We start from the raw sequence: 24,853 nt of genomic DNA, 5'->3' as shown, positions 1-24,853 counted from the left end.
CAGTGACGAACAAAAGTTTTGGCACTGAGAACTTTTCACAATGTATGAAAATTTTTTTATTCAAATTTTTTTTTGCTAATTTTTTATAAAAATATTATTTATTCTACAACAAAAACATAAAAAAAATCTCTTAACTCAGGAGAATTAAATAAATTTGCAGCTTTCTAATCAGATTATTTGGAAAAATTCTAAATATGGAAGAAATAATAACACATATAATTCTCTGTACCAATACTTTTGTTCGTCCACTGTACATATGTATGTGTATTAGGTTGGTTAAAAAAAATCCGATATTTTTTCAAAATCCCTTGTAAAATATTTTTGGGACAGAAAAAGACGCCTGTCGACTTTTAATTTTCTTTTTGTTGCAGAAGTGTTCCTAGAGCATCTAAATGCATTTATGCATCAAAAATAATACAAAAAAAATGTCGCCTACGCTTTGTTGGCGGTTAGGCCTCGATATGTAAATAAATAAAAATAAAATATGTATTGTGAGCGGGAGTGGTGCCAAGAGCTCGGAGGGGAATAAAATACTTGCGCGGAGCGATGAAAAAGACCTTATAAGGTGGCTAGCCAAAAGCAGAATTTACATACATGGTTGTGGCACGGGTTAGACTTGACTAATTGGGCCAAAATTTTCAGGGAATTACTTTTCCAACGATGATAACCATTTCGGTGGGTAGCACCCGAAAATTTCCGATTTTAAAAAATAAGTTCCACTATAATGTACATAAATAACAAAGGAAACGTTGTAAAAAATGTCAGGTATGATTTTTCCATAAATTCAAATCTCCAAAAATTATTGAAGGTCAAAGTCGAATACATAAAAAATTTTACGATTTCCAATTTTCTGCGAAATGTTAAACCTTATGACTAAAAATCATAAAAGTTTTTCCTGGATATTTTAAATTTTTTTATTTATTTATTTTTCTTAAATCATAAACAATTTCTAATTCGTAAAATTTAATAAATTGACAAGTTTTGACCAATTACATAGCTTGTTCTTTAACGAAACCATATAAGTTCAATTTCAAAAAAAAATTTATGATTTTTAGTGATAAGTTTTAACATTTTGCGGAAAATTGAAAAATTTTAAATTTTTTATATACCTTTTGGAGGAGTGAAGATATGGGGGAATCATAGGAGACCCTTTACCGCCTTTAATTCCCTTCAAATATATATGTACATATATCGCTCAGTCCGATACGTGTTTAAAAATTTAAAATATTTTTTTCCTGTGTTATTTATATGAAAAATTCAAATTCGCTTTGAGCGAACCATAAACCTTAATATAAGGCTGCGCTTTCGAGAGGGGTCTTTTTCTTCCTGGCCCAAAAATATTTCACAAAGGGATTTTGAGAAAAATAGTCGATTTGTTTGACTAGGTGGTCCAAAAACTTTTTTTCGAGATAGGGTTCGGACTGGTACCAAACTTTACATTTCTAAGTATAAATTTAGAAGATGCTCATGAAACTTTTGTATTTTACTCTAAAAGTGTGTTGTACACATATTAATAAAACAATATTACAATCTCAGTTGTCGTGAAAACAGTAGCTTCTCATAAAAAACCACTAATACTTTTATACGTTTCAAAGAGATTCAGTTGCGCATTTCAAGTCATTGAGAATATTGGTTATAGTAGAACATTGACCACAAATTCGACACCAACTTTTCACTACTTTACATAGCAGTTGGCATACACAATGGCAATTTTCTTCTTACCGTACCGACTTCTTGGGTGGCGGTTATGTCTGCCTTTGCTTTAATGAGGACATCAATCAGCGGGGCGGATGCACCTTCCCCATAAAGGGATGGAACATTCCAGGAGTTTGCCTTTAAATCGCAGTCCATAATACTTTGCCCGGCGTATCATCAAAATTGGCGAGATTTGTTGTTTTTTTTTCATAGGAATGGCATGGTGGCCAGGCACTGTAGAGTTTTTTGAACCCTTAATTCGAATGTGTCGAATGTTGTGGTTCCACTGAAGCTCCCTCTCGCTCTGTCGTGACACAAGGCTCCTCACGGGTTGGTTACCACATCTCGTACATGGCTTGCCACGTTGCCTATGGTGAGCGAGAGTTAAAATTAGTCAATATTTATTTGGCGCCTACGCACCGAGGTTCCCCTCCAATTTGAGTACAAATGAAAAACCTTTCTATGAGAGGTTAATGGCATTGAGGGCTTTACCATTGCCTGCAGCGGGGGAAGGAATTATTGAAATAAAAATTTTGTTCTGATGTTTCTGCGACCAGGAAGTGAAACCTTTACCTAACGAGTGGCAGTAAGCACCTATAACCATTTGGCTATGGCACTCACCTGGTGCGCGGGAGTTGTAGTTGAATATAGTCGAGTAACTGTGATTGAATATCCAGCTGCCGCCCACCATATATCCAAAAATGAGTTCCTGAATTTGAGCTTTTCAACTCCTCCAATTCGAAAGTTTTGAGTTTGACAGCCATTTTGAAACTGCTTAAATGGCCATGTGTGACTGTACTTTTACTTCGCGTTTCTTTCTAATTGCAAGTGGAGTCAATTGATTTACGTTGCCATTAAATTTGCAATGATTTTCGATACCCAACTATCGCATCGGTTGTATAGTAACACGTGTTATATTATTGTAAAAACGATAATTGCTTGAAACGCTGCTATTTGTTGCGAAAAATTTCAAAATTTTTACTGCTGCCGTTCGTTCACCCATCGAATTTTGAAATAAATAATTAGTTTTTACCATGTTAAAATATACATACATGTGCACATATATACATATACATATGTACATAACTACCTGAGGACTTTCGTTGCACCGTAGCAGGAATGTTAGCACACTATTGAAATGAGTGTGAAACATAATCGGCCATGTTGATCTAATAAAATGTTAACAATTGCAGCAATAAGCCAGCAATTTTTCTATTTTCTTATACATACATGCTAGTTCTTATTACAATGTGCTTTTGTGCGCTTATTTGTTTTTGTTTTTGGCTGCGCGTTTGGTCATGACTCGTGCAGCGCATTAGATTACAGGCCTCCGCAACAACAGTGCAACAGTAACCACCATAAATGCAACAACAGTGACAATAAAGATCAACCAAAAAAAAATGGAGGAAAATCCTAGATTCCCTTATTGTTACAACAAATAAAATGCATAATAACCGTAACAACAGCGTTGACGAGCGAAGCAACCAGCGAAATTGAAACAAACAAAATAAAATAAAATTGAAATAATAAAATATAAGGTAGGAGTATTATGGTAGGACGAATGACGACTCCACTCAACAACATTACCAACAGCGTGCAACACTGACGACTTCCAAATAATCATACGGTCAACTAGCTAGATTCCAGAGAATTTTCAATTCTACGAATTCAAATTGCAGAAATATTCAGTATGCATTTGGCTTAAATAGCAGCAACAATTGAATTGAAGCGTATCTACGGGGCTAGGTACTGGCGGTGGTAGTGGTGGGCGGTCGTTTGCGCAGTCGATTGGTTAGATGCCTCGCTGGAAGTTGTGAATTGGCAAAGATGGCAAAAGTGATCTAAGTTGAAATGCCAGATGCGCTGCTGACTGCTGGTTACTATACTGCAGACAGATGATCACCGCAACAGCAGCAATTGCGTTGTTGCATTGTCGACGAAGCAATTGTTGATCGCAGTCGTGGCAGTGGCTAGTTGGCTGGGGTTTGATAAGCCACCAAACAACTGCCTTATGTTTGTTTGTGTGCAAAACAGTTTGTCGATACATGGGTAACCAGCAGCAGCTAAGTTTCCTCGTTATCTGTAGTTGTTGGGATCAGCTCTGCAGGTCGGACTAGTGGCTGGCTGCATAGTGGATGAAGTTGGTATATACAACTTTTAAATAAAATGCATTTGCATTTTGGGGAAAAAACCTCATTTGCTAATAATGGGACTAACTTCCGTTATAGGATGGGGTGTGAGTCTTGAATTTTGGTACATATGTATAAACTTTGTGGGCTGAATGAGTAGCTATTTCACTGAAGTTTCTAGAAGACAGATGAGGTGCACTACTTCCAAAAAAATAAATTAGATCGGCAAATGACGATATTAAAATTTGTTTTTTAGCGCCTCGTGGAAAGATTTTATTGAGACCCTAAATAGTATAGAAGAATACTGTGCATTCCTTACGTCAAATGTTTGTATTATTTTGAACAAATAATTTAATATTTTTGTTTCTTCTAAGAAAATCTGGGTTCGTATGTTGAGTACAGCCTTAAAGGTTCCTAAACACAGTGAGAAGAGTGCGTTTCAGGGCTAGCTGCTAAAAAACTGTTATTGAAGAAATATTGACATTACCGCCGGTGATAAATATTGTTGAGTTACAAAGAAAAATCATACTGGTGTTCCAATGAGGACCTCAGCACACTTAAACTTACAAAAGGCTGTTCTGGTACCGTTTACAAGAAGATAGCCTTGGCGAAACAGTGCTTACATACTTCGACGTAGTCAAATATCTCGGGGCTACTCTGGCCAAGAGACTAAGGGTCAAAACATAGTGGAGCGGCGAGCAAAGCGAAGAGCTAGCATCGAGCAAAGCTTCAATTACAAACGTGTATGTACGCTTTGCTCTTCACTATGCGCTTTCCCATTGAAACATATGCGTTTGAAATCGACGCTTTGCTCGATGCTATTTGCTCGCCGCTCCACTATGTTCTTACCCTAAGGCGGAATTCCTACATAGACAAAAAGCTTAGTCATGTCGAAAACTTTTCGGTCGAACATGGGGTCTTAACTAAAAATTAATAGAGCGGCTTCTGAACTTTAGTCCGTACGATTGTAACTTATGCCTTCGTAGTCTGGTGGCCAAAAATGCTGCAAAAAACTACGGTTTCACGTCTGAACAAACTTTAAAGGATGGCGCTACTGTCGGTGACAGGAGTAATGAGACCATGTTTAACCGCGGTCTTAGAGTCGCTCCTAGGTTGGACCCCACTCCACATTTTTGTCCATATAGCAGCAGCTGCAAGGAATTCTCTCTCTCGCTCTTCGGTCGATTCATCCCGATCCTCCGTGGGAAGTGCTAACAAAATAGCTTGATGTTTTTGTATTTAGCCTTAATGCCGATTGTAACACTTTTTTACCGGCGAGGGTGAAACTGGAGACGAGATGTCGTGATCTCTTCCCAACCTCAAATCCCTTACCAAATTTGTGCGCCGTCTCATGACAGCCAAAGTTCACATCCTGCATACTTCATGCAGGCATGTCCCGTCTATTGCATTTCCTGGATTGCGGTGATGCCAACCTTGTTTTTTTTGGAGGACTTGCTGCAATAACATAGAAGCACCTGGCCTATAGAAGGTCGAGATATTCCAGGTACACAACCGTAAATCGTGGTCCTTGTTATATATACGCAAGTGTCGTCAACGTTAAGAGGAGTTATGCTTTGAGGGATTTGTGGTTATTTAATTGGAAAATGGTTTTAACGCGGTGAGTCCCAAGATAGACGAAAGCTTGCAGCTGGACCTACTGGTGAATGGACGCGGCTAAAGAATCTCGCTCTGCGACTTATAAGTTCAGTTAGAGATTTTATGTTTTTGCAAAAAAAATTTCCAACAGCCATGTTGGCAAATGCAAACTACATAATAAGATGGATTCGTATTTTTTTTTTTAGTCGAGAAATCCAAAAACCAAATTCTGTATTAACTTTCTTACACACTGTGCGCCACTGACGTCCTGTTGGCTGCTTGGGACATCTTCTTGTTGGCGACGAACACGTAGAATTGCACACAATCTTGTTTGCAACTTGCTGAGTGTTGTTCTTTTTACGGTTTTCTAGTTGTAGTTGATCGTTGCTACATTGCTAGTTTCTTTCCATTTGTTCGTTGGTTTGTTTGCTGTATAGATGGTTAACAATTGTTGCAACTAGGCGCTCAATTTCCAAGTAAACGGAGATCTCTAAGTTTCTTCGTCGATTTTGGATTATTTTTGTTTTATTTTTCTCACAGTTTTTAGCTACAAAATCCAAAATCAAATGAGCGCACTTGCGTTCAACTTATACATACATAGATGCAGATGTGTGCACATAAGACAGACAAACGGGCCTCGAATTCGTAGTTAGTAGTTTTCTTGGATATTTAAGCTTTACTGGCACACGGAGGCGATATATTTCGTAGGGGTAAGGCAGGCGCGCTGTGGAATTTCTCAGAGACCCCAAGCAGTCTGCGCTTACCCAAGTAGACAACGCCACAAAGAAACACACTTTGGACAAAAAGCATACAGAAGTGTATGTACATATATGCAAGTACTAATGTATGGACACTTTTGTATTGCGACGGAGCCAGGAATGCCCGCGTCAGATGCCAAGTTGGCTAACAAAATTTCCAGTCAGTCGGCAACGAGCGACAGTCGTACAACTCCAAGAAATGTTTGCACATTGGAGTTATGAGTCTTTGGTTGCAGTTTTGAGGCAGGCGCATGAAATGAATCATCGTTGGCATTCGAAGTACCGCCCCGCCGTGCAATGGTTGAAGATGCAGTAGAATAAGCAGCAGATGACTACTATTCCATTCCATCTGCGGCGTATTTTGAACGACAATGTCGACGTGCTGGCTAGCTGGTTAGCTGGTTAGCTGGCTGTGAGTGAAGTTTAGGCAATGTTGCGCATGCGCGTTCCGGCCACACGTTTTCACCCTTTCACATTTTATAATTCTTTTTTTTTGTTTGCTTGTTATTATTGTTTTAATAATTTTTTATTGTGGCTGTTGGCCGGGAATTCGACTGTCGTTTAGTAGGAATTTCGTTGCGCTGTAAGCGTGGTTGGTATGCCGCCCGCACCGCTTTCGTTTTTGTTTTCGCATTCTTCGTAGTTTGTGTTTGGCTGCGTGGCGAAAGAAAAAAATTTATTGCATTGTGGGCGCGCATAATTCACAGCGATTCTGTTTGGTGTTTTTGTTCATGTTGGCTTTGGCTGTTGTCACATTGGCCGCCCTTGGGTCAAGGGGTTAATGCAGCACTGAGTTCTTTTGCATTTAAAAAAATATTTTTCTAATATTTTTGTTTGACGCTAAACGCAAATGCACATCATTGGGCGCGAAAAATGCCAAATTCAAGCATTTTAAAATTTTTCTCTTTCTCCGTCTCGATTATGCTCTATTGCAGAGATGAACAAAGTGGCTCCCTGGAGCCTTTTGCACTTAAGATTGGCTCGTGAGAGATCTTTAAAAATATTATAGTCCTAGATCGCACTCAGAGAAGCGGGTGAGTGTATGAAATTTCTGTGTGCTACATTAGGTGTAATTTATTTCAATAAAATTTAACATATGCCAAGAATAGAAAATTTTAATTAATTTTTAATCCTTTTTAAAGTATTTTCAAAATAAAGCTACCTAAATCTATCTCTTGTGATTTGGCAACCCTCTCCAAAATATTTTCAAACTAAAACCTCATTTAACCTCTTTGGTCTGACACCCATATTGTGATTCATTTTCCAATTACCTAATTCCCTTAACTCAAGTAGAATGTGATTTTTCAAACAGGTGGAAAACCTTCTTCATGAAGTTTGGAGTAAAGATGGGCACGGGCCGGGCTTTGGCAAATTCTTAACGTGCGGGCTCGTGCGTGTTTTTGAAAGTTGATTTTGCACTCGTGCCGGGCCGAGTCAGACAATGTAGGCTTGTGCCCATCTCTAGTTTGAAACTAAAATCTTTTCCAAAACATTTTGATTGATACCCTTATTGTAGTAATTCATTTAAATTAATAGCATCTAATTTTTAATCGGGTGGCAACCATTGCAAAATATCTCAATAATATTATAAATGTTCAATCTGAAGGTTTATTAACACTCATTCATTTGACATCCATATTTTAATTTTTCAGATAGCTTGCGAATAATTAATTTAAACTTTACTTTTCAAACAGGTGGCAACCCTTTCAAACTATTTTCAAACTAAAATTTTTTTAGTCCTCTTGACATACAATTTTTAATATAATTTTCAAATCAATTATTCCCTTATTTCAAGTATGGAATTGATTTTATATACATATGTGTGTATGTATGTATATATCTCGATACCAAATTTCATTACTCTATCACAAATATTTCCTGCGATATGCAGTATCCGTGTGCATGGGAGGTGCCCCGCCCCCTGTCTAATCGATAGCAAATCTATCCTATATTTTAAGTTGGGCTAAGTGACACCAGTGTACAAAATTTCATGATGATCGGTTGAGTAATTAAAGCGTGAAAGGGTTACAAACAAACAAACTCACTTTCGGATTTATAATATTAAGTAAGGATTATATATATCTATACATTATTGCAAAAACTAAAGACATTCACATCTACATACATGCTTGATACCGCATGAACTTTTATGAAATCAGCTCTTGAGGCATCCCTTTGTCTCGCTCCTCATCATGTTCTCGCCTATTTTCCCCTACAACTGCTTTTCATATTAAATTATCACTTTGAACTTAATTACAACAAAACTTACAAATCTGTCCATAATTTACAAGAAAAAATTGCAACAAGAAGCAAAAACACGCACATTCATCAGAAATACACATATGTACCTTTCGTATCGAATTCCGCGAATGCAAATACCCTTCGTATACATATATCGAATTGCAGCTCTGCTGCGAAGTACCAAGCAATTCGCGTTTATCGCTCGCCATCAATGCAACGATGCAACCAACTGTGCCAGCAGAGGATTACACAGATCCAGGCACAACCAGTCAACGACGATTAGGCCACAGCAAAGAATCTTCAACGGCAACAACAACAACAACAGCACTATTCAAGTATTGCAGCAGCAATCGTCAGCAGCCATACAAATGGCAACATTTCATAATATTTACAACAAAGAAGCAACTGTGTGTTGTTGGTGTTGGTGTTGGTTTTGCTTTTGTTGTTAGGAGTTGGATAGTATGTAGGCGAAATAAGAAAGGAACGGATAACAACAACGACATCAGCAGCAGCATTATGCTGTTTGTTGTTTTGCTTGTAGTGTGTTTGTTGTTAGCGGCGGCAAGCGATCATTGGTGCGTAGTGGTTTTCGCTGCCAATTCAGGTAATACGCAGAACTCAGGTGAAACTTGACACCCATCAAGTAGTGGTGGTGGTGAGCGGGTTGGTATGAAAATTTCGTACATACATACAGATTTGGTATAAATATGGATTCGTATTTTCATATATCATTCATTTGTGTCTTGCTAACCAAGTACATAATGGATGTTGCCAAAGAAGCTAATTTACATACATACATAAATTTGTATAAACAAGTATATATATAATTGTTATATATGCGCGTAATTGTACATATAATGTATTTATATACATTTCGTAAAAAATTTTACTTCGCGAACTCGCGTTTTTCAGAATTGTACCGCGGATCCAGTGGGTCCCAAATCTATCACTGAAATTATGTCAAATGTTTTTTAAATTTATTAAAACAAAAAAACAAAAAAAGAATGAAAGATCTGGCATCTTCCGATTTTTTTTACTTGCTGTTCGTTTTCGTCTCAATGAACCATAAAAAAGTTGTTATTTCACAATACGTTTTTAAGTAAGATTTTCGGAATTTGTGGAGGTTGCGGGTTTTATGGGGAATGTCAGGAAAGGATTTTGGTCCTGTCCCGCCCTATACAATTTTAGGACTTTCCGGATACCGTCCATCTCTCGTGCGTACAATCCAAGGTCTAAACATTGACTCGGACCATGATACGCAATCGCCTCTGTGCAGCAACAAATGTGCGTCCAACAATGCAAGGAAAGCTCAAGGTCGAAAAGCTGCAGTCACAACCGACAGTCAATACATTAATCACTCGATTCTCACACCTGCTATCGCCGCCGGAGACGTATTCGGATTTTAGCGACCCGAAAGAAAAACTGGTTCGTTGAGAAATGCACGTAGCTGCAGGAAAAAAGATAGGGAGATAGGGAAAGTGCCACGCGCCAATAGGAGGCAACACGAGCTATGTGGGACCGGTATAGGGAGTTGAAGACGACAAGCGACTAATAGCAGATTCCAAAATGGAGGCGGACTCCTAACCGACGTTCAGAACGTACTTAAATTTTGGAGGATACACTTTTCCACTTTTTTGAATGCCAGAAGCAGTGAAAATAGTCGGTAAGATGAACCCGAGCCCCCAACTGATAATGATAGAGTCGATGTTCCACCGCCTGACTATGACGAGGTATGAATACCAATTACGCGGCTGAAAAACAAAAAAAAAAATCTGGTGTAGCTGACGGCCTGACAGCCGTGCCATTCAAGTATCGCTGCGATGCATCAACGCTTATGCGACGACGACTGGAATTTAAGTATGCTCTACCCAATCCAAAAAAGGCGACCCCGCTATTCGGCCAACTACCGCGGAATCTGCCTTCTAAGCGTATTGTGTAAAAGACCAAAACCCACCGTCAACGAACTGATTGGGCCTTATCCGTGTGACCTTAGACCTGGTAAATTTACCATAGACCAGGTATTCGCCTTACGCCAAATTTCGAAAAAACCGCGAGAAAAGCATCGCATATGGTAAATATATTTGTCAACTTCAAAGCCGCTTCCGACAGAAGTAAGAGGAGTTGCCTATATGCCGCGATGTCTGAATTTGGGATCCCCTCGAAGCTGATAGGGCTGGGTAAAATGACGTCGAGCAATACCACTGGCCCCGTCAGATTGAGAAAGCCCTCTCCTTTCCGTCTGATACCAAAGGAGGTTTCATACAGGGTGACTCTCTTTCATGTGATTTCTTTAATCTGATGTTGGGGAAGAAAAAAGAGCTGCAGAACTGAATTTTTGTACAAGAGGGTGAAATCGCTGGCATATGCCGATGACTAAGACATTGCTGGCATCAAAAACCGCGAGGTCTGTACAGCCTTTTTCCAGCTGAATAAGGAGGCAAAGCGAATGGATCTGGTGGTAAAGGACAAGGCGAAGCATCTCCTGTCATCAAACAAACAGTTAGCTTATTCGCACCTTGCAATGTAATATGAAAGATGAATTAATCCGCTTGGTGGCGCAGGTGTCGAGAGATTTGAAAAACCCGTATTTATGATTCCATTTGTTTCATATTTAGAACGTGTATAACCTTAAACGGAAGCACATAACTGCACAAAAAATTTGGTTTTTAGTTGATGCGGCCGATGTTTTTTTTAGCCACCAATAAAAGCTTGTCTCAAAAAATTTGTTTTGAACCGACTTCAAAAAAAGGAGAAGGTTATCAATTCGTCGGATGTTGTTTTTTTGTATATATGTTACCGCATAATTTTGGACCACGTTAACCGATTTCTATAATTATTTTTTTAAAGGAAATGTATTACCTCACAGGTGGTCCCATACTAATTTTGTTTAAATCCGATCATTGGATCATGAAGAAATTAACGATCCAATGAATTCGTTTCACTTAGTATATGCACAAGCATACATACATATTTATTTATGTATAATACATATGACATAATGTAGATATGAAAATGTGTACAAATGCAAGTGGAATTTCAATTTGTTTATCAATTTGCAATCGCTTTGATATTTGCAATTAGTCGATGGCTTTTATGCAAACCAATGGAACCAAAATGCATTTAAATGCCACAGAATTATTTATTTACATACGGAGACAATGGTGAATATGAATGCGTGTGTTATTATTAATTTCCTAATGTAAATTAATGTAAAACAAATACTAGTATCAGCCCAAATGGAGAAAATAGAAGTGAAAGCTTTAGTAAGAGTATAAAAGAGACAGGGAGAGGATAAAGGCGAGGGTGGTATTGATAAAATGCTGCCAAAGCATTAGTGGAACAAAAGCAAAGATAGACAATCGAGAATAAATACATACAAACATATGCATACACATAGGATTAGTAGGGTTTGTATAGAGTGTGTCTTCTTATGTAAATAAGTACCTACATACGTACATACGTATATGTAGTATAAAAGAGTTGGATGCATTTGAATTTATCGCTGGATAGGCAACCAGCACACAGGCACCTGCTTCATTATCTAAGCGCATTAATTTTATAATGACTTCTGCATTTAGTGAATTCATTGAGGACATAGTAAGTATGTATACACTCGTGTATTATATTTATGTTGCCTCATACATATATACTATATAAATATTAACATACAAATAAGCATATATGACTATTTGTATTTGTTAATGGTTTTGCTATTGTTTTGTTGGTTTATTGTTTGTTGTATATTTGCTTACTCGAAGGGACGAATCCAGTAGCGATTGTCCATCGAAGATAAGCCAACATCGCAGCCATCATTCTAATTACAATAATTCTAATTAAATTCTAATGAAATTAAATTGCCAAACGCATGAATGCGCACATATGTATCTAAGTGCAAATGTGCTTATGCATGTCACAGCAAGTCTATTTGGTTGAATTAGTTGGTTAGTTATCAACGCAAAATGCTTTCGAATACAAATTACCGTCGTTTTATTATTTTTACCTTTTATTTTAAATGCATTCTGCTTACAACTATTAATTAATAAAATTACTTTTCCACCGCATTTGGAATTTTAGGATAATTGCAAAATTCACTTATTCCAACATGAACGTCATATGTTAGATGCCATCATTTGTGGAAATTTTTCATAGCTCGCAAATTTGTATTTTTGTATACATACATACATTCATATGTACACTTTCATTGTATGTAGTAAACGAGCTGAGTATACGATAGAAAAGTATGACTTGTAAAAACTAGAAGATTGTCTATAAAAAGTTTCTAGACCAAGGGGTAAAACAGACGAAAAAAACGAGAAAAATTCTATAGAGATTGGTTATTGATTTTATGCGATTATTCTGAGTGAGAAACAAGTGTCTAGGTTAGGTTAGGTTGATGTGGCAGTCGGTTCAATTTACCAACTCACTTAGACCTTTTGAAGGTCCATTGTGGTACCACTGCAGAACACGGGAACCTCGGTATTCTTCAGAGAACCAATTTGAGGCTCTTATAAAGCGTAGAATCGGTTTTATTCCTACGCGTGATAGTTCCGTAAGAGAGCTAAAGAAGGGCCTGCCTAAAAAGCTTGCTCTCCTCTTGGCCAAAGCTGGGCAGCTGCAGAGGAAGTGCTCTACGGTTTCTTCCTCTTCCTCATCTCTGCAACTTCTGCAATATTCGTGGGAGAAAATTCCTAGTCTTGAAGAGTGCCTGCCAAATAGCCAGTGACCGGTTACACAAGCCGTGACCTTCGCAATGTCCTCTCTTGAGAGGCACAGCAACTCTTTCGTCTTTTTCTTTTCTATTTGCGGCCAAAGCAGCCTGGTTGTTCTACATGTGCCCTCCTCTAGCCATGACCTGTTGGCCTCTTGGATCATGCTATTTCGAAGTTCTAATTTGCAGGTTGCCATGGGTATCCCAATAGTGCCCCTGTTTTCACATAGGGGTAGATTCGTACCTTTCCTGGCTAGCTCATCAGCCCTGCAGTTTCCTTCAATATCTCTGTGTCCCGGAACCCATATGAGGCTGACCTTGAACACGGTGCTAATATCGTTTAGAGCTGCGAGGCATTCCTGCGCAACCTTCGACCTCAGCATTACCATGTTCATTGATTTAATGGCCGCCTGGCTGTCCGAGAAAATATTAATCGTAGTCTTCGTTACGGCATGTGTACTAAGGTACACAGCCACCTCTTTTATGGCTAAAACTTCTGCCTGATAGACACTGCAGTGGTCCGGAATTCGGACGGATAGTTCCAGTCCTAGTTCCTTAGAGAAAACTCCGTAGCCAACCCTATTGTCTAGCTTGGATCCATCTGTGTAAAAATTCAATTCCCCCCGTCTCCATGGTCTTGGCGTTTGCCATTCTCCTCTAGACGGGATGCTCGTCTTAAAGAGCCTATTGAAGATTGGTTTGGGAGCGGAGTAGTCGACTTCTTGGTTGTAACTACCCAGAGTGTGAAGTATGGAAGCGTGACCAAACCGCCGATCCTTCCATAGCACCATACTTCTTAGTTTGAGCGCTGAATCGGCGGCCGCGTATTTTCCCACCAGGTTTATTGCGGGTAAATTGGTAATCACCTCCAGCGCCTTATTTGGGGTGGTCCTTAAGGCACCCGAAATGCATAGAAACGCTGTTCTTTGGACCTTACTCAATAGTTTTAGGTAACTTGCCTTTTGAGTTGCTGGCCACCATACAAGTATTCCATATAAGAGTATTGGCCTGACCACCGAGGTGTATAGCCAGTGTGTAATACGAGGTGTTAGCCCCCACTTGATTCCGACCGCTTTTTTGCATGTGTATAATGCAACGTTGGCCTTCCTTACTCTTTCCTCTATATTAGGTTTCCACGTTAGTTTCCTGTCTAATATGAGTCCTAGATACTTAACATTCTCCTTCAAGGATATCTCCACACCCAAAAAGATTAGCGGGGAGACCATGGGAGGCCTGTGTTTCCTTGTGAAGAGAATTGCTTCGGTTTTCTCGGGGTTTACTCCGAGTCCCCTACTCTCTGTCCAGTTCCTAAGCGTGGCCATGTTAGAGCGCAGAATCTCCATTAGGGTATTTGGGTATTTGCCTTTGACGGCAATTGCCAGATCGTCAGCATATGCTGTGACATGGCAACCCCCCCTCTCTAGTGCCACCAGCAGAGAGTTCACCGCCAGATTCCAGAGAAGAGGGGAGAGAACCCCTCCCTGGGGAGTGCCTCTACAGACCTTTCTGCTTATTGTGGTGTTGCCGAGCTTAGCGGTTACCGTCCTGCTGACAAGTATAGACTCGATCAGCACCGCCACATTCTGGTCAACTCCAAGCTCTTCTAAGGCACCCGTTATGGCGCTTGCGTTAATATTGTTGAAGGCGCCTTCTATGTCTACAAAGGCAACCAGAGCGTACTCTTTGTCGAATAAACTTTTTTCCACCAACCCAACGAGCGAGTGCAAGGCGGTTTCCGTGGATTTGCCTTTCGTATAGGCATGCTGCGCTGGGGAGAGCCTACTTGTTGGTATCACGCCCCGTACATAATCATCCACTATCCTCTCTAAAATTTTGAGAAGGAAAGACGTAAGACTGATGGGTCTGAAGTCCTTAGGGTTGGTATGAGAGGACCTGCCCGCCTTGGGTATAAATGAGACTTTTGTCTCTCTCCAGCCTAGCGGGATGTAGCCCATGTTAAGACAGCTTCTTATAATAACCACAATGAACGGAGAGATAGTACCCCGTGATTGCTGTAGCTCTACCGGGTGTATTCCATCAAGTCCCGGTGACTTGTAAGGACCAAAAGTCTTAATAGCCCATTCAATTTTTTCGTTTGTAATCAGTCGGTTTCCCAGATCAGATAGCCCCCCTTCATTCTGGGGGTCATTAGGTTCCACCGGCTTATTTCCAGGGAAGTGTGTGTCCAGGAGGAGACCTAAAGATTCCTCGCTCGTCGTAGTCCATGAGTTCCCTTGACCCTTGAGATAGCCAAGGTTGCATGGCGACTTTGCAGAATTCTTCTTAATCTGGCCGCTTCCGTGGTTTCCTCAATTCCCTTGCAGTAACTTTGCCAGGATTTACGTTTCGCATTTCTAACTGCTTTTTTGTATACTTTCAGATCAGCCTTGTAGGCTTCCCAGTCCTCTGCTGCTCTCGTGGCTTTGGCCTTGTTGAACATTGACCTATTAGTTCACGTAACAAGGATAATTGTTTCGACCACCAAGGTGGTTTGTTTCCCCTGTATCGAACAACCGGGCACCCGGCTGACAAAGAACTATTCATGGCTTTAGTAACCTGATTAACCAACCCCTCCAGCTCCACCTGCGTGGCGGGGTCTCGGGGAGGTATCTTTGGCAGTAAAGTCCTTAATTATTATTGTAAACCCCCCAGTCGGTATTTCTAACATTTCTGAACTCCCTTACTTGGGGGGTCTTAAGATCTATTTCGAATTCAATATAACGATGGTCAGAATACGATTTTTCCTTCAGTACTCTCCATCTCTTGATTTTATGGGCAAACATGTCTGAAGCCAGGGTTATGTCCAAAACTTCCTCTCTACTCTTTGTTATGAAGGTCGGCTCTGAGCCTAAATTCAAGACACTAAGTTTGTTCCCTAGAATGAAGTCTAGTAACGACTCACCTCTAGCATTCGTGTCCGTACTCCCCCACATCAAGTTGTGGGCATTAGCGTCGCAGGAGGCAACCAGTGGTTTGTTCTTGAAGGCTGCTTCCTCGGCCAAGGTCCGAAACCCGTCTGGTGGCACGTCCTTGTCATGGGCCATGTAGGCAGAGGCTACCCAAAAGCTGGTTTTGTCCAGCTCAATGCTTGCCACTACCAGATCGCCGTCACTAAGTGTGGGAGCAGGAAATGTTTAAGTTGTTCCTTGCTAATATGCAAGCTCGAGTCTTACCTGCATTTTGTGCGGCAATAAGCTTAAAGCCCTTCATCCCAAGTCCGCAGATTTTATTGCCGTGTATCCACGGTTCCTGGATGAGGGCAACGTCGAGTCCACCGGCAGCCAGGCGGACCTCAAGGTTCGCAGACGCGAGTTTAGAGTGGTGGAGGTTGATCTGGATCAGCTTCATCAGAATCTGTCCGTTTTACCTCCACCATCGTGACATCCACGTCCGCCTCTTCGATCTCCTCACCCTCGGTGTCATCGGCGAGGAGGTCTTCTTCATAAAATAATGGCCCCAATCCGGATAGCCTCTCCGAGTCAGATGAGCATTGGCTGCTGGGCAACCCTTCTTCACCACCGCTGCGCAGGCCGGACTTGTCGCTCTCCTCACTAAGGTCCAAGCTCGGCTCGTCGCTGCGGTAGATTCGAATGGTTGCGTCATTGAACCGAATCTCACCGTCCAATCCTTTTGCGCCAGTGGGGCTAGCGATTCGGCGTTGAGGATCAGCAACACCTGCCTTCTATTCTCTACTGGCTCCTCTATCTTCCCTACCCTCCAATTATGACTTGGCAGGTCCTTATTACAGGATCTGAAGATCCGCTCAATTCTTTCAGGCTCGGCGGGTCTGGCCGGAATCCAAACTCGAGCCCTCGGTCTGCTAGGAATGTCTTCCTTGTTGACGGCCTCGAGCTTGGCTCCCGGCAAACTTCACCTACCTTACTAACGGCCAACCTATAGAGCTGGGCTGACCTATGGTCCTCGCAGGCGATGAGTTTAGCTCTACCCTGATACCATCCGGAATCATGGCAGAGAGGAGGAGGTCCAGGATTTTCGTCTAGGACTTGGAGGTAGATTTCGGCAATCGCTTCCTCCACCAACCTCCACTTCTCTTTGGGGATAGTCCCTTCCTCCTCCCCTCTGTCGATGATTGCCAGTACCTCACCGCCTCCCTTCACTACGTCCCTGAAAGTGGGGTATTTATGGCCACCTGTTCTTGGTCTTTTGGTGACCCCACCCCCTCCTGTTCAGCAGACCGCTGCCTTTTTGGAGCAGCGCCTGCCGGTCTTCCCAAGCTGGCTACTACTCCCCTCGCCCACTCCAGTGACCTAACCTGCTCCTCCGTGAGCTGCTCTGTCGGCAGGTCCCCGATCTTGTTCACGACCCTCATGGCCGCCTTTTTGTCATAATAGGCCTGCTTCGAGGGGCGGACATGTTTAGCCGACCCCCAGGCCTGTGTTTGAACTTTCCTCGAGCTGCTCGGAATGTCGGCGTGCATCCTGCCGGGTTATTTTCGAAGCAGGTGCCGACCCCGCCCTTGGGTTGAGGTGTGTGTGGATTGGGGTCTGACTTCCCTAGGCGGAGCTGACGCTGCAGCTCCAGCCATGAATCGGTTGGAGACCGGTTTGCCCAAGCCTCCACTCCCCCCTCTGCCTCCTATGGTACTCGTACCAGGACCAGCCCTACCGCTTAAGCCCCCTCTAACTCCTGTCACTGGCGGTCCGATAAATGCCCTGCTCGAGGCTGTAGCATTAATTGGAGCAGCCCCTGTCGGTTTTTTTGGAGGGCCGTCCTCCTTGTTGTGTTGTTTTTTTTTGTAATAAATTGCGCTCATAATTTTGGTCCCACGAGTGTCGGACAATGGAGGTCCGCCCGCACAGAGGTCCGTGTGCGCAGGTAAGGCTTGATAGAACCGGAGGTCGCCAGGTATCCGGAGCACCCCGTTCGAGACGGGCTATTTGTTAATCTGGGTCCCCAGCCAGGCTGAACATCAGCACGGGTCGTCTAACACCTTGTTCCAACCCAGAGCTTTTTTAGAGAGGTTTGCTCCTCCATTACCTCCATAGGCCACGATCAAAAACCATTTCCATATAACTTAGCTATTGAGGAGCTTAAGCACATAGCACTGATTTCTGATCTTAGCTGGACACCATTCTGACATCGTACAGAACCTAAATTGTAGTGGCCATTACCAGTCGGCACCCTCGTGGAGGGTTCAGCCGGAGGATTTTCGCCGACCGCATTTAGATCTAACTGTCATACTACTATTAATGGTAACCATGAATATTCATTAAAATCGTTTCAATTCTATTTATATTATATTATTTTATATTTTTTAATATAAACTACCTTTTTTAATTCTAAAATAAATCAACAATCTCAAGATTTATAAGAAAATTGTCTTCAAAAAATACGTCCCAAATCATCCCTGTTGATATCATAATTCAAATGCAAATTAGAATAGAAATTTTGATACAAAAGTTTTTCCGCGATATTCATCATACAAATTTATCATCTCACTTGTCCGTATGTCGCTCTGGAAAGAAATATATTTTAACTGATATGTTTTCTTGAAAATAAATGCAAATTTACCTATTTTTTTCCACCGGCAGGCACGAATATGATATTCAAAACAGAAGCAATGACAACGAATTTTACACACATTGTTGTATTTTAGCGCAAAACGATAAGTTTCACAAATATTTTAAATTATTGCCTGGAACATACACATTTAACGTTATTATTGGAAATGCAAGACTTGGCACGCATTTTTAATTTCTTTTTTATTGAATTCAAATGAATAAAAACACATTTTTCTAAAATATTTCTCAATTTATGTACATTTTAAAGTTTTTTCTGAAACTTGAATGTAACTCTGTGCGGAGAATGAGAGAATTGAAAATCAGGTGACCTCAGCTGTTTTCAAATGTAAACAAACAAAATGGCGCTTTCCATACCTGTAAGCCTATACAATGGTTTAGATCACTGACTGTAAATTTTGTAGTTGGAGAAATATATACAGAAATTAATGATATTTTGGTTTCAGTGAAAAACGTGACATCCGTCGTGCAAAGGCTTGTTGGCGTGCTGAAAAAGGTGTGTTGGATAGTTTTTTCTAATAAATATTCCAGTTCCCCCTTTTGCGAGTGTTGAATTAGTGTTAATTAAAATTGTATTATAGTTGTTCAAGTTGATTGAGTCGGATTTTAGGTGAGTTTCCTGAATAGCGATGATATCTGGATTATTGCGATGAATTAATAGCTGGAGTTCATGTAAATTATTTTGGTAACCATTCATATTCCATTGGAGAATACGTAGGACCATAAACTATTTATTACATATGCTGACTCTTATACCGATATATCCAGTATATCGGAAAGAGAAAAATGGATTAGTTTTCTATCATCGTTTCTCTTTATCGTTGACGGGGCTTGGCAAAGTACGAGAGTGATTTAGTGCAGGAGAGGGGTTCGGGTTGTTATTTACTCTGTCTATTTGTATTTGTTGGTTTATGTTGATTGATTTTTGTAGCAAAGAATTTGTTTGTGATTGCTTCTTGTGTTTTGTATTTCCTTATTACTTCAATTCGTTTATTTCTTTTTTCTATTGCTTCCTTTAAATTCTCTTTTGGGATATTGACAATTTCGCGTATTTTTTTACACTGGGGCATTCCTTGTGAAGAGCGTTCTATTCATGTTGACAATTAACACATTGTATTTTTTCACATGGAGTAGGGTCGTGTAGGCTTCCGGCGCATACTTCGCATTTCTGTTCATTTTTGCAATATTTTTGCGTGTGTCCAAGTTTAAAGCATTTTTTAAACTGTATGGGCGAGGGAATGTAGGGGTCGATTTTGAAGTTAAGAAAGCCAATTTTTTTGGCAAATCGTAGAGGCTGAAAGATATGATGTGTAGAGATGTGTTAACTATTGTGCCGTCAAAAAATTTTGTAATTTTTTTCACTTCTACCACAAATTGGTCTCGAGGGCCTTAGACGATTTCTTCTGTTGAGATGTTCTTTACTGGAGGAGCAAAAATTACACCCCTTATTGTGTTCAGTGTTGGGTGCAACATTGAACTAATTGGACATACATATGTTCGACAAATTTGTGGCTTTTAAGAAACGATTGGTTTGTGAAGAATTTTTCGTTAAGATTAGTAGATCTCTGTCGCGTGTAAATTAAATGTTAATTGGGGTCTCACAGCGTATACTTTCAATTGCTTTCGACACCAGAAAGATGTTAAAGCTTTGAAGTGGCTTGTTTTCTATTTTACTCTTTATCAATACATATGTATTTCGGGCAATACCCTCTAGTACCGAGCACTAGTGAGGCACTAGTGAATTCACTCGCTACCGGTAACCACCACTAGCTACCCGCCAGATTACCAGCAATGCAATTTACCCATGAATTTAACATGGGGATGTCAAAGGCAGTCACCAATTTACACCTACTAGATTACCATTCATCAGCTATCTCACTAGTTACCATTAGCTTCCATTCAGAAGTTAACTCACTAACTACAATTCACCACCTATCTCACTACCTACTATTAAGTTCCACTCATGAACTGCTTCACTAGCTACCATTCATTTATTTGACGAACATTTAAAAAGAGAAAAAAAAAAGAACAGAAATAAGATGAGCCATTTTCGACGTATCTCGAAATCCTGAGCTATTATTCAGCCGAATTCTGATTCAACATCGAAATACATTACATATGTACATATGTATGTCGAAAATGACTGCTCACATTTCTGTTGCTCCTTGTTGGTCTGTGTAATATAAATTAAATTTATTTTTGGTGGTTATTTTGGCTTATACATTTTGCCTTTATGAATCTATTTTTTTGCAACTGTATTGCCTTCCGTAACTGTTTCTCAGCCGGGCCTAAGTTGTTGCCAATTGGAATTGATTCTGAAAATGAGAAAAATCAATTTAGAATCGTTTTTGGATTGGATAAGTACCTAAAAGTTTAAACAGACGGTAGCGTTGATCCGGATTAACTCGGAAATAATCCGGATCAACTGCAGTTAATCCGAGTTAATTCGGTCAACGCTGCCATCTGTTTAAGCTTTAATTCAATAAGAAATTCCATTGATTTACCTATCAGTGCATCGTAAAAGTTGTCTAGACCTTTTAGAGATTTTTTACCGTGAATTCCATCAACGTTATATTCCTGCATCAACGTGTCGGACAATATAAATTTTAAATTTCTAATAACCCCTGCTGGTTGCAGAAGAGACTTCATAGACTTAACCTGATAGTTAAAGAGAAATTAATTAACGAAATTAAGTTATTAAGTTCCGATTAATATTTTTATCGTATTACATAGAGTGCGCGGTTTTCCTTGTCTATCTTCGCATTCAGCTCCTCCAGTTGCTCAGCACTTAAAACCGGAAAGTTGATTGTGGGCGGTATTTCCTCCACCTGCTGACGGTGCAACTGATTCACAACGACCTTGATGTCAGCTATTGCTACAATAGCAACTTGGAGTTGATCTTAGACAAGATTTATACATATTAATAAGTACTTTTATTTAAACTTAAATAATATTAATGCATACTATATATACATATGTACAGTCAATCAATAAAGTTTAGGTACAGCAATTTTTTTGCAATACGGGCAACTGCTTTTTAATTATTTTATTTTCCGCATTTTTTTTTATAAAAATGTGGTTATCTCTGCAACATAAACCCCAAAAATCAGAGCTCCAAACCTTGCGCAAAATTAAAGGAAATTCAGCAAATTTTCATAAAATTATTGCACTCTTTAATTACACTCTTTTGAAAAAAGTTGAGTATGCAGTTTTTATCCCATTCAATTTTGGTATAATAAAGTTAGCTAGGACTTACCAATGATTTTTGACAAATTTTTTGTTGAAGGTGTCGCTCATTTTCTCTATATAAAAAAAATTTTCCAAAATCATTGGTAAGCCCTACCCTCTTCAGACTTGCACATTATTACACTAAAATTGAATGGGCTTAAAACTGCATGCTCTGTTTTTTATAAAGAATGTAATTAAAAAGTGTAATATTTTGGTGAAAATTTGCAGAATATTCTTTAATTGGAGCTCGCATTTTTGAAATTTGGATCGTAGAATCAACCATATTTTTTATACAAGATTAACAAAATATAAAATAATTAAAAAACAGTATGTGTATTTAAAGTACACTGATGCTCATAAGTGCGTGCCCTTACCTCTTAAAACTTTGTTCTCCTGCTGCATTGTCTCTGGAAAAAATACACAAAATGAATATATGATAAGTTAGTAGTTATTTTTTGTGTATATGCTTACAATGGCGAAAGAAATAATATAGATACCAAAAATCAGTGAATGTGCACACTGTGCAAAAAACGAACGTAAGTATAAATTTAACGAACATTCAGTCCAAATGGATTATGGCGCTCTGATATTTTGGTGTTATACTTTTGTTTGTATGTACCTTTCATTTCCTCAAACATATTTTCCATCTTCCTTTGAAAGGCTTCGCAGTTGCAGTTCTTTTCATGATCTAAAACAACAATTTTCACTTTTTAGAATAAACCTTAATTGGTAATATGTAGGCTCATATGTACCTTGGATATTGAAGTCCATACGTTTAAATTTTTTTGCGCTACTTCCATTCATATTTATATTAAAAGGTTAATATTGTTTTATGATGTATTCTGCTAATTATTAATTATTATTAATATAGTTATTATACTTTAGTCCCTCACCCCAAACTTACCCCACTTCATTATACAATAAGCATCCGAATCAATCCCAACCCCATTTAACCCTCTAATCCCACCACCCAAACTTACTACTTATCTAACTATTTCTCCCCCAACATTGGCACTAAAACTAAGTCATTCTTATAGGGTATTCCAACAACCTTACATTCAACGTCTAGTAGCGCAAAAGTTTCTTCTATGTCAATAGTTTCCAAGTCCACTAAATAAATGCCTATACTTCTTGAATCTAAGGGCACATGAAAAAAACTGCGAATGTTTTTAAATTGTCTACCTATTATGACACCACTTTGATCTAGTGATTGAATTAAAATTGGAATAGAGCCCTTAACGTAGCAATAATTGTTTGGACTCTTAGAACTTAATACAAAATCTTTAAAAATACAAATTTTACCTAGTAATTTTTGGCTGATCTTGGCCTAAAGGAAGTTGGGAAGATTCTTCCATAATTTTTCTAAAAATTTGTTCAAGTATTTTAGTGGGCTTTCGAACGAAACGCTTAAGACTTTGCAAATAATTCTCAAAAGCATAGCAAGAGCCTTTAATTGGGTCACCAACAACTTCTACAGTATCTTTTACGTGAAGTAAGCTGTGAACATTGTATGAAATACTATTATCGCCAAATACTACCGGAAAATTTTGTACAAATAGATTTAACATATTTTGAGCATTTTTTAAGTTTGAATCACGTCGCTTCGGACAACAAAGCAGTCTGTATGCGCAATGTAGGAGGAGGAATTGATAGTAGTAGTCGCCACATATCTCATCCTTAGGGCAATAACACCAGTGTACAAAAGGAACTGCCTGAATTCTGTGGCTTTCCAATTTAACAGTTCATCTAGTGATCGTGGTTTTCGAGCAAACTCTTTTGGAATATATGGACGCATTAACACCATTTTTTTGTTATTCTTTGATAATTTTATAGCCACTTTATTACTGAGTAATCTTAATAAACATTTTCGAACCACGCCTAATTCTATAAGGTGCATACAGTCCAAAGGAATTTGAGTCACCATTGACACGCCCAGCTTTTCAAACACTGATTTTTCATTCAAGTACTGCTCTGTATGATGCTTTACATATTTTCTCTTCGAAAAGTCCTCATTGCTTATTAACACTCCTGGGTTGGTACTATAAGTTAAAACCCCATCAACTTTTTTCGCTACTTGCGTGCACTTTGAGCACCCATTACGAGATGTGTGCCCAGGTGTGCCACTAATGAATGCCCGTGCTGGAGCGTCACAAACTATTGCACGAAGCTCAGCTTTAACGTTTTTGTTAGCTATTTGCAAACCATTTCTCATTACATCTACCAGATCATTAGAAAATTTCCGAAAAAAGTACTTCCAAATTATTTGGCTTTCTATTACCTAAAAACACGCCTATAGGAAAAACTGGAACATTTTCTAAATTATTTATTCTTCCTAAAATGAGCCAAAATTGGTCTTTGGCGCTTTTAAATAAAGGTAGCCCATGGACATTAATGTCAATACTAAGCGAAGGCGGAAATTCCAACACATTTAGTATTTTTTGTAATTGTTGGGATAATCCTACGTGGAGATATGAGCCACAAGCGACATTTGTGATGTCTGGTTTCGTAGAAAAATTTATTTTATAAAATGCATTTACATTTATTTGTTCCTCCCTTAAAATTTTCACCAAGTCCACAGCACAATCTCGCGAAGGCTTATGTTTATGGAACCACTTTCTTAATTTATCATTTAAACTGTGCTCATTTCGAACTTCCTCAAAATTTCTGTTTACATCATTAATCCTATTAAACAATTCCAGATTTTCTATATCCGGCACATTATTCTTTTTCGCTGATTCGGTTTTTTGCACAAATTCACAGTTTTCTGCGCGCCTAAACATCCCCAAATATTTGTCCCTCTCTGAACGCTGTAAGCGTTTTAAGTGCCTTTTGCTTATCATTTTCCCACTACTAATTTATTAGTTTTTAACAATTAATTATTATTATTACCAATATTTATTTCAATTTATTTTTTTCACCACCGAAACTGACACGTGACGCCAAGCACAAATAAATTGA

The 24,853-nt window shown here is 39.3% G+C and overlaps 1 protein-coding gene across 1 annotated transcript; it reads right to left on the bottom strand.

Moving 5' to 3' along the window:
- Positions 1-20,860: 20,860 nt before the first annotated feature.
- On the bottom strand, positions 20,861-22,297 carry LOC108370736 (uncharacterized). The gene is made up of 4 exons (XM_017626120.1): positions 22,270-22,297; positions 21,397-21,566; positions 21,172-21,325; positions 20,861-20,982 (listed from the first exon to the last, which is right to left on the bottom strand). The coding sequence occupies exons 1-4, from the start codon at positions 22,295-22,297 to the stop codon at positions 20,861-20,863; spliced, it is 474 nt and encodes a 157-aa protein (XP_017481609.1).
- Between the last annotated feature and the right edge of the window lie 2,556 nt (positions 22,298-24,853).

Source organism: Rhagoletis zephyria, unplaced genomic scaffold, assembly GCF_001687245.7.
Source record: "Rhagoletis zephyria isolate East Lansing unplaced genomic scaffold, Rhagoletis_zephyria_1.1 Rzeph_scaffold_04447, whole genome shotgun sequence".
NCBI lineage: Eukaryota > Metazoa > Arthropoda > Insecta > Diptera > Tephritidae > Rhagoletis > Rhagoletis zephyria.
Note: the sequence above shows the minus strand (reverse complement) of the source record. Positions and strands in the feature narration are given on the sequence as shown.

Excerpts from the sequence above, each read along its gene's own strand:
- LOC108370736 (XM_017626120.1), bottom strand. The coding sequence starts at position 22,297 with ATGCAGCAGGAGAACAAAGTTTTAAGAG. Across the intron at positions 21,567-22,269 it reads GGAGAACAAAGTTTTAAGAG|ATCAACTCCAAGTTGCTATT; the intron begins GTAAGGGCACGC and ends ATCTTGTCTAAG. Across the intron at positions 20,983-21,171 it reads CTTTTACGATGCACTGATAG|AATCAATTCCAATTGGCAAC; the intron begins GTAAATCAATGG and ends TCTCATTTTCAG.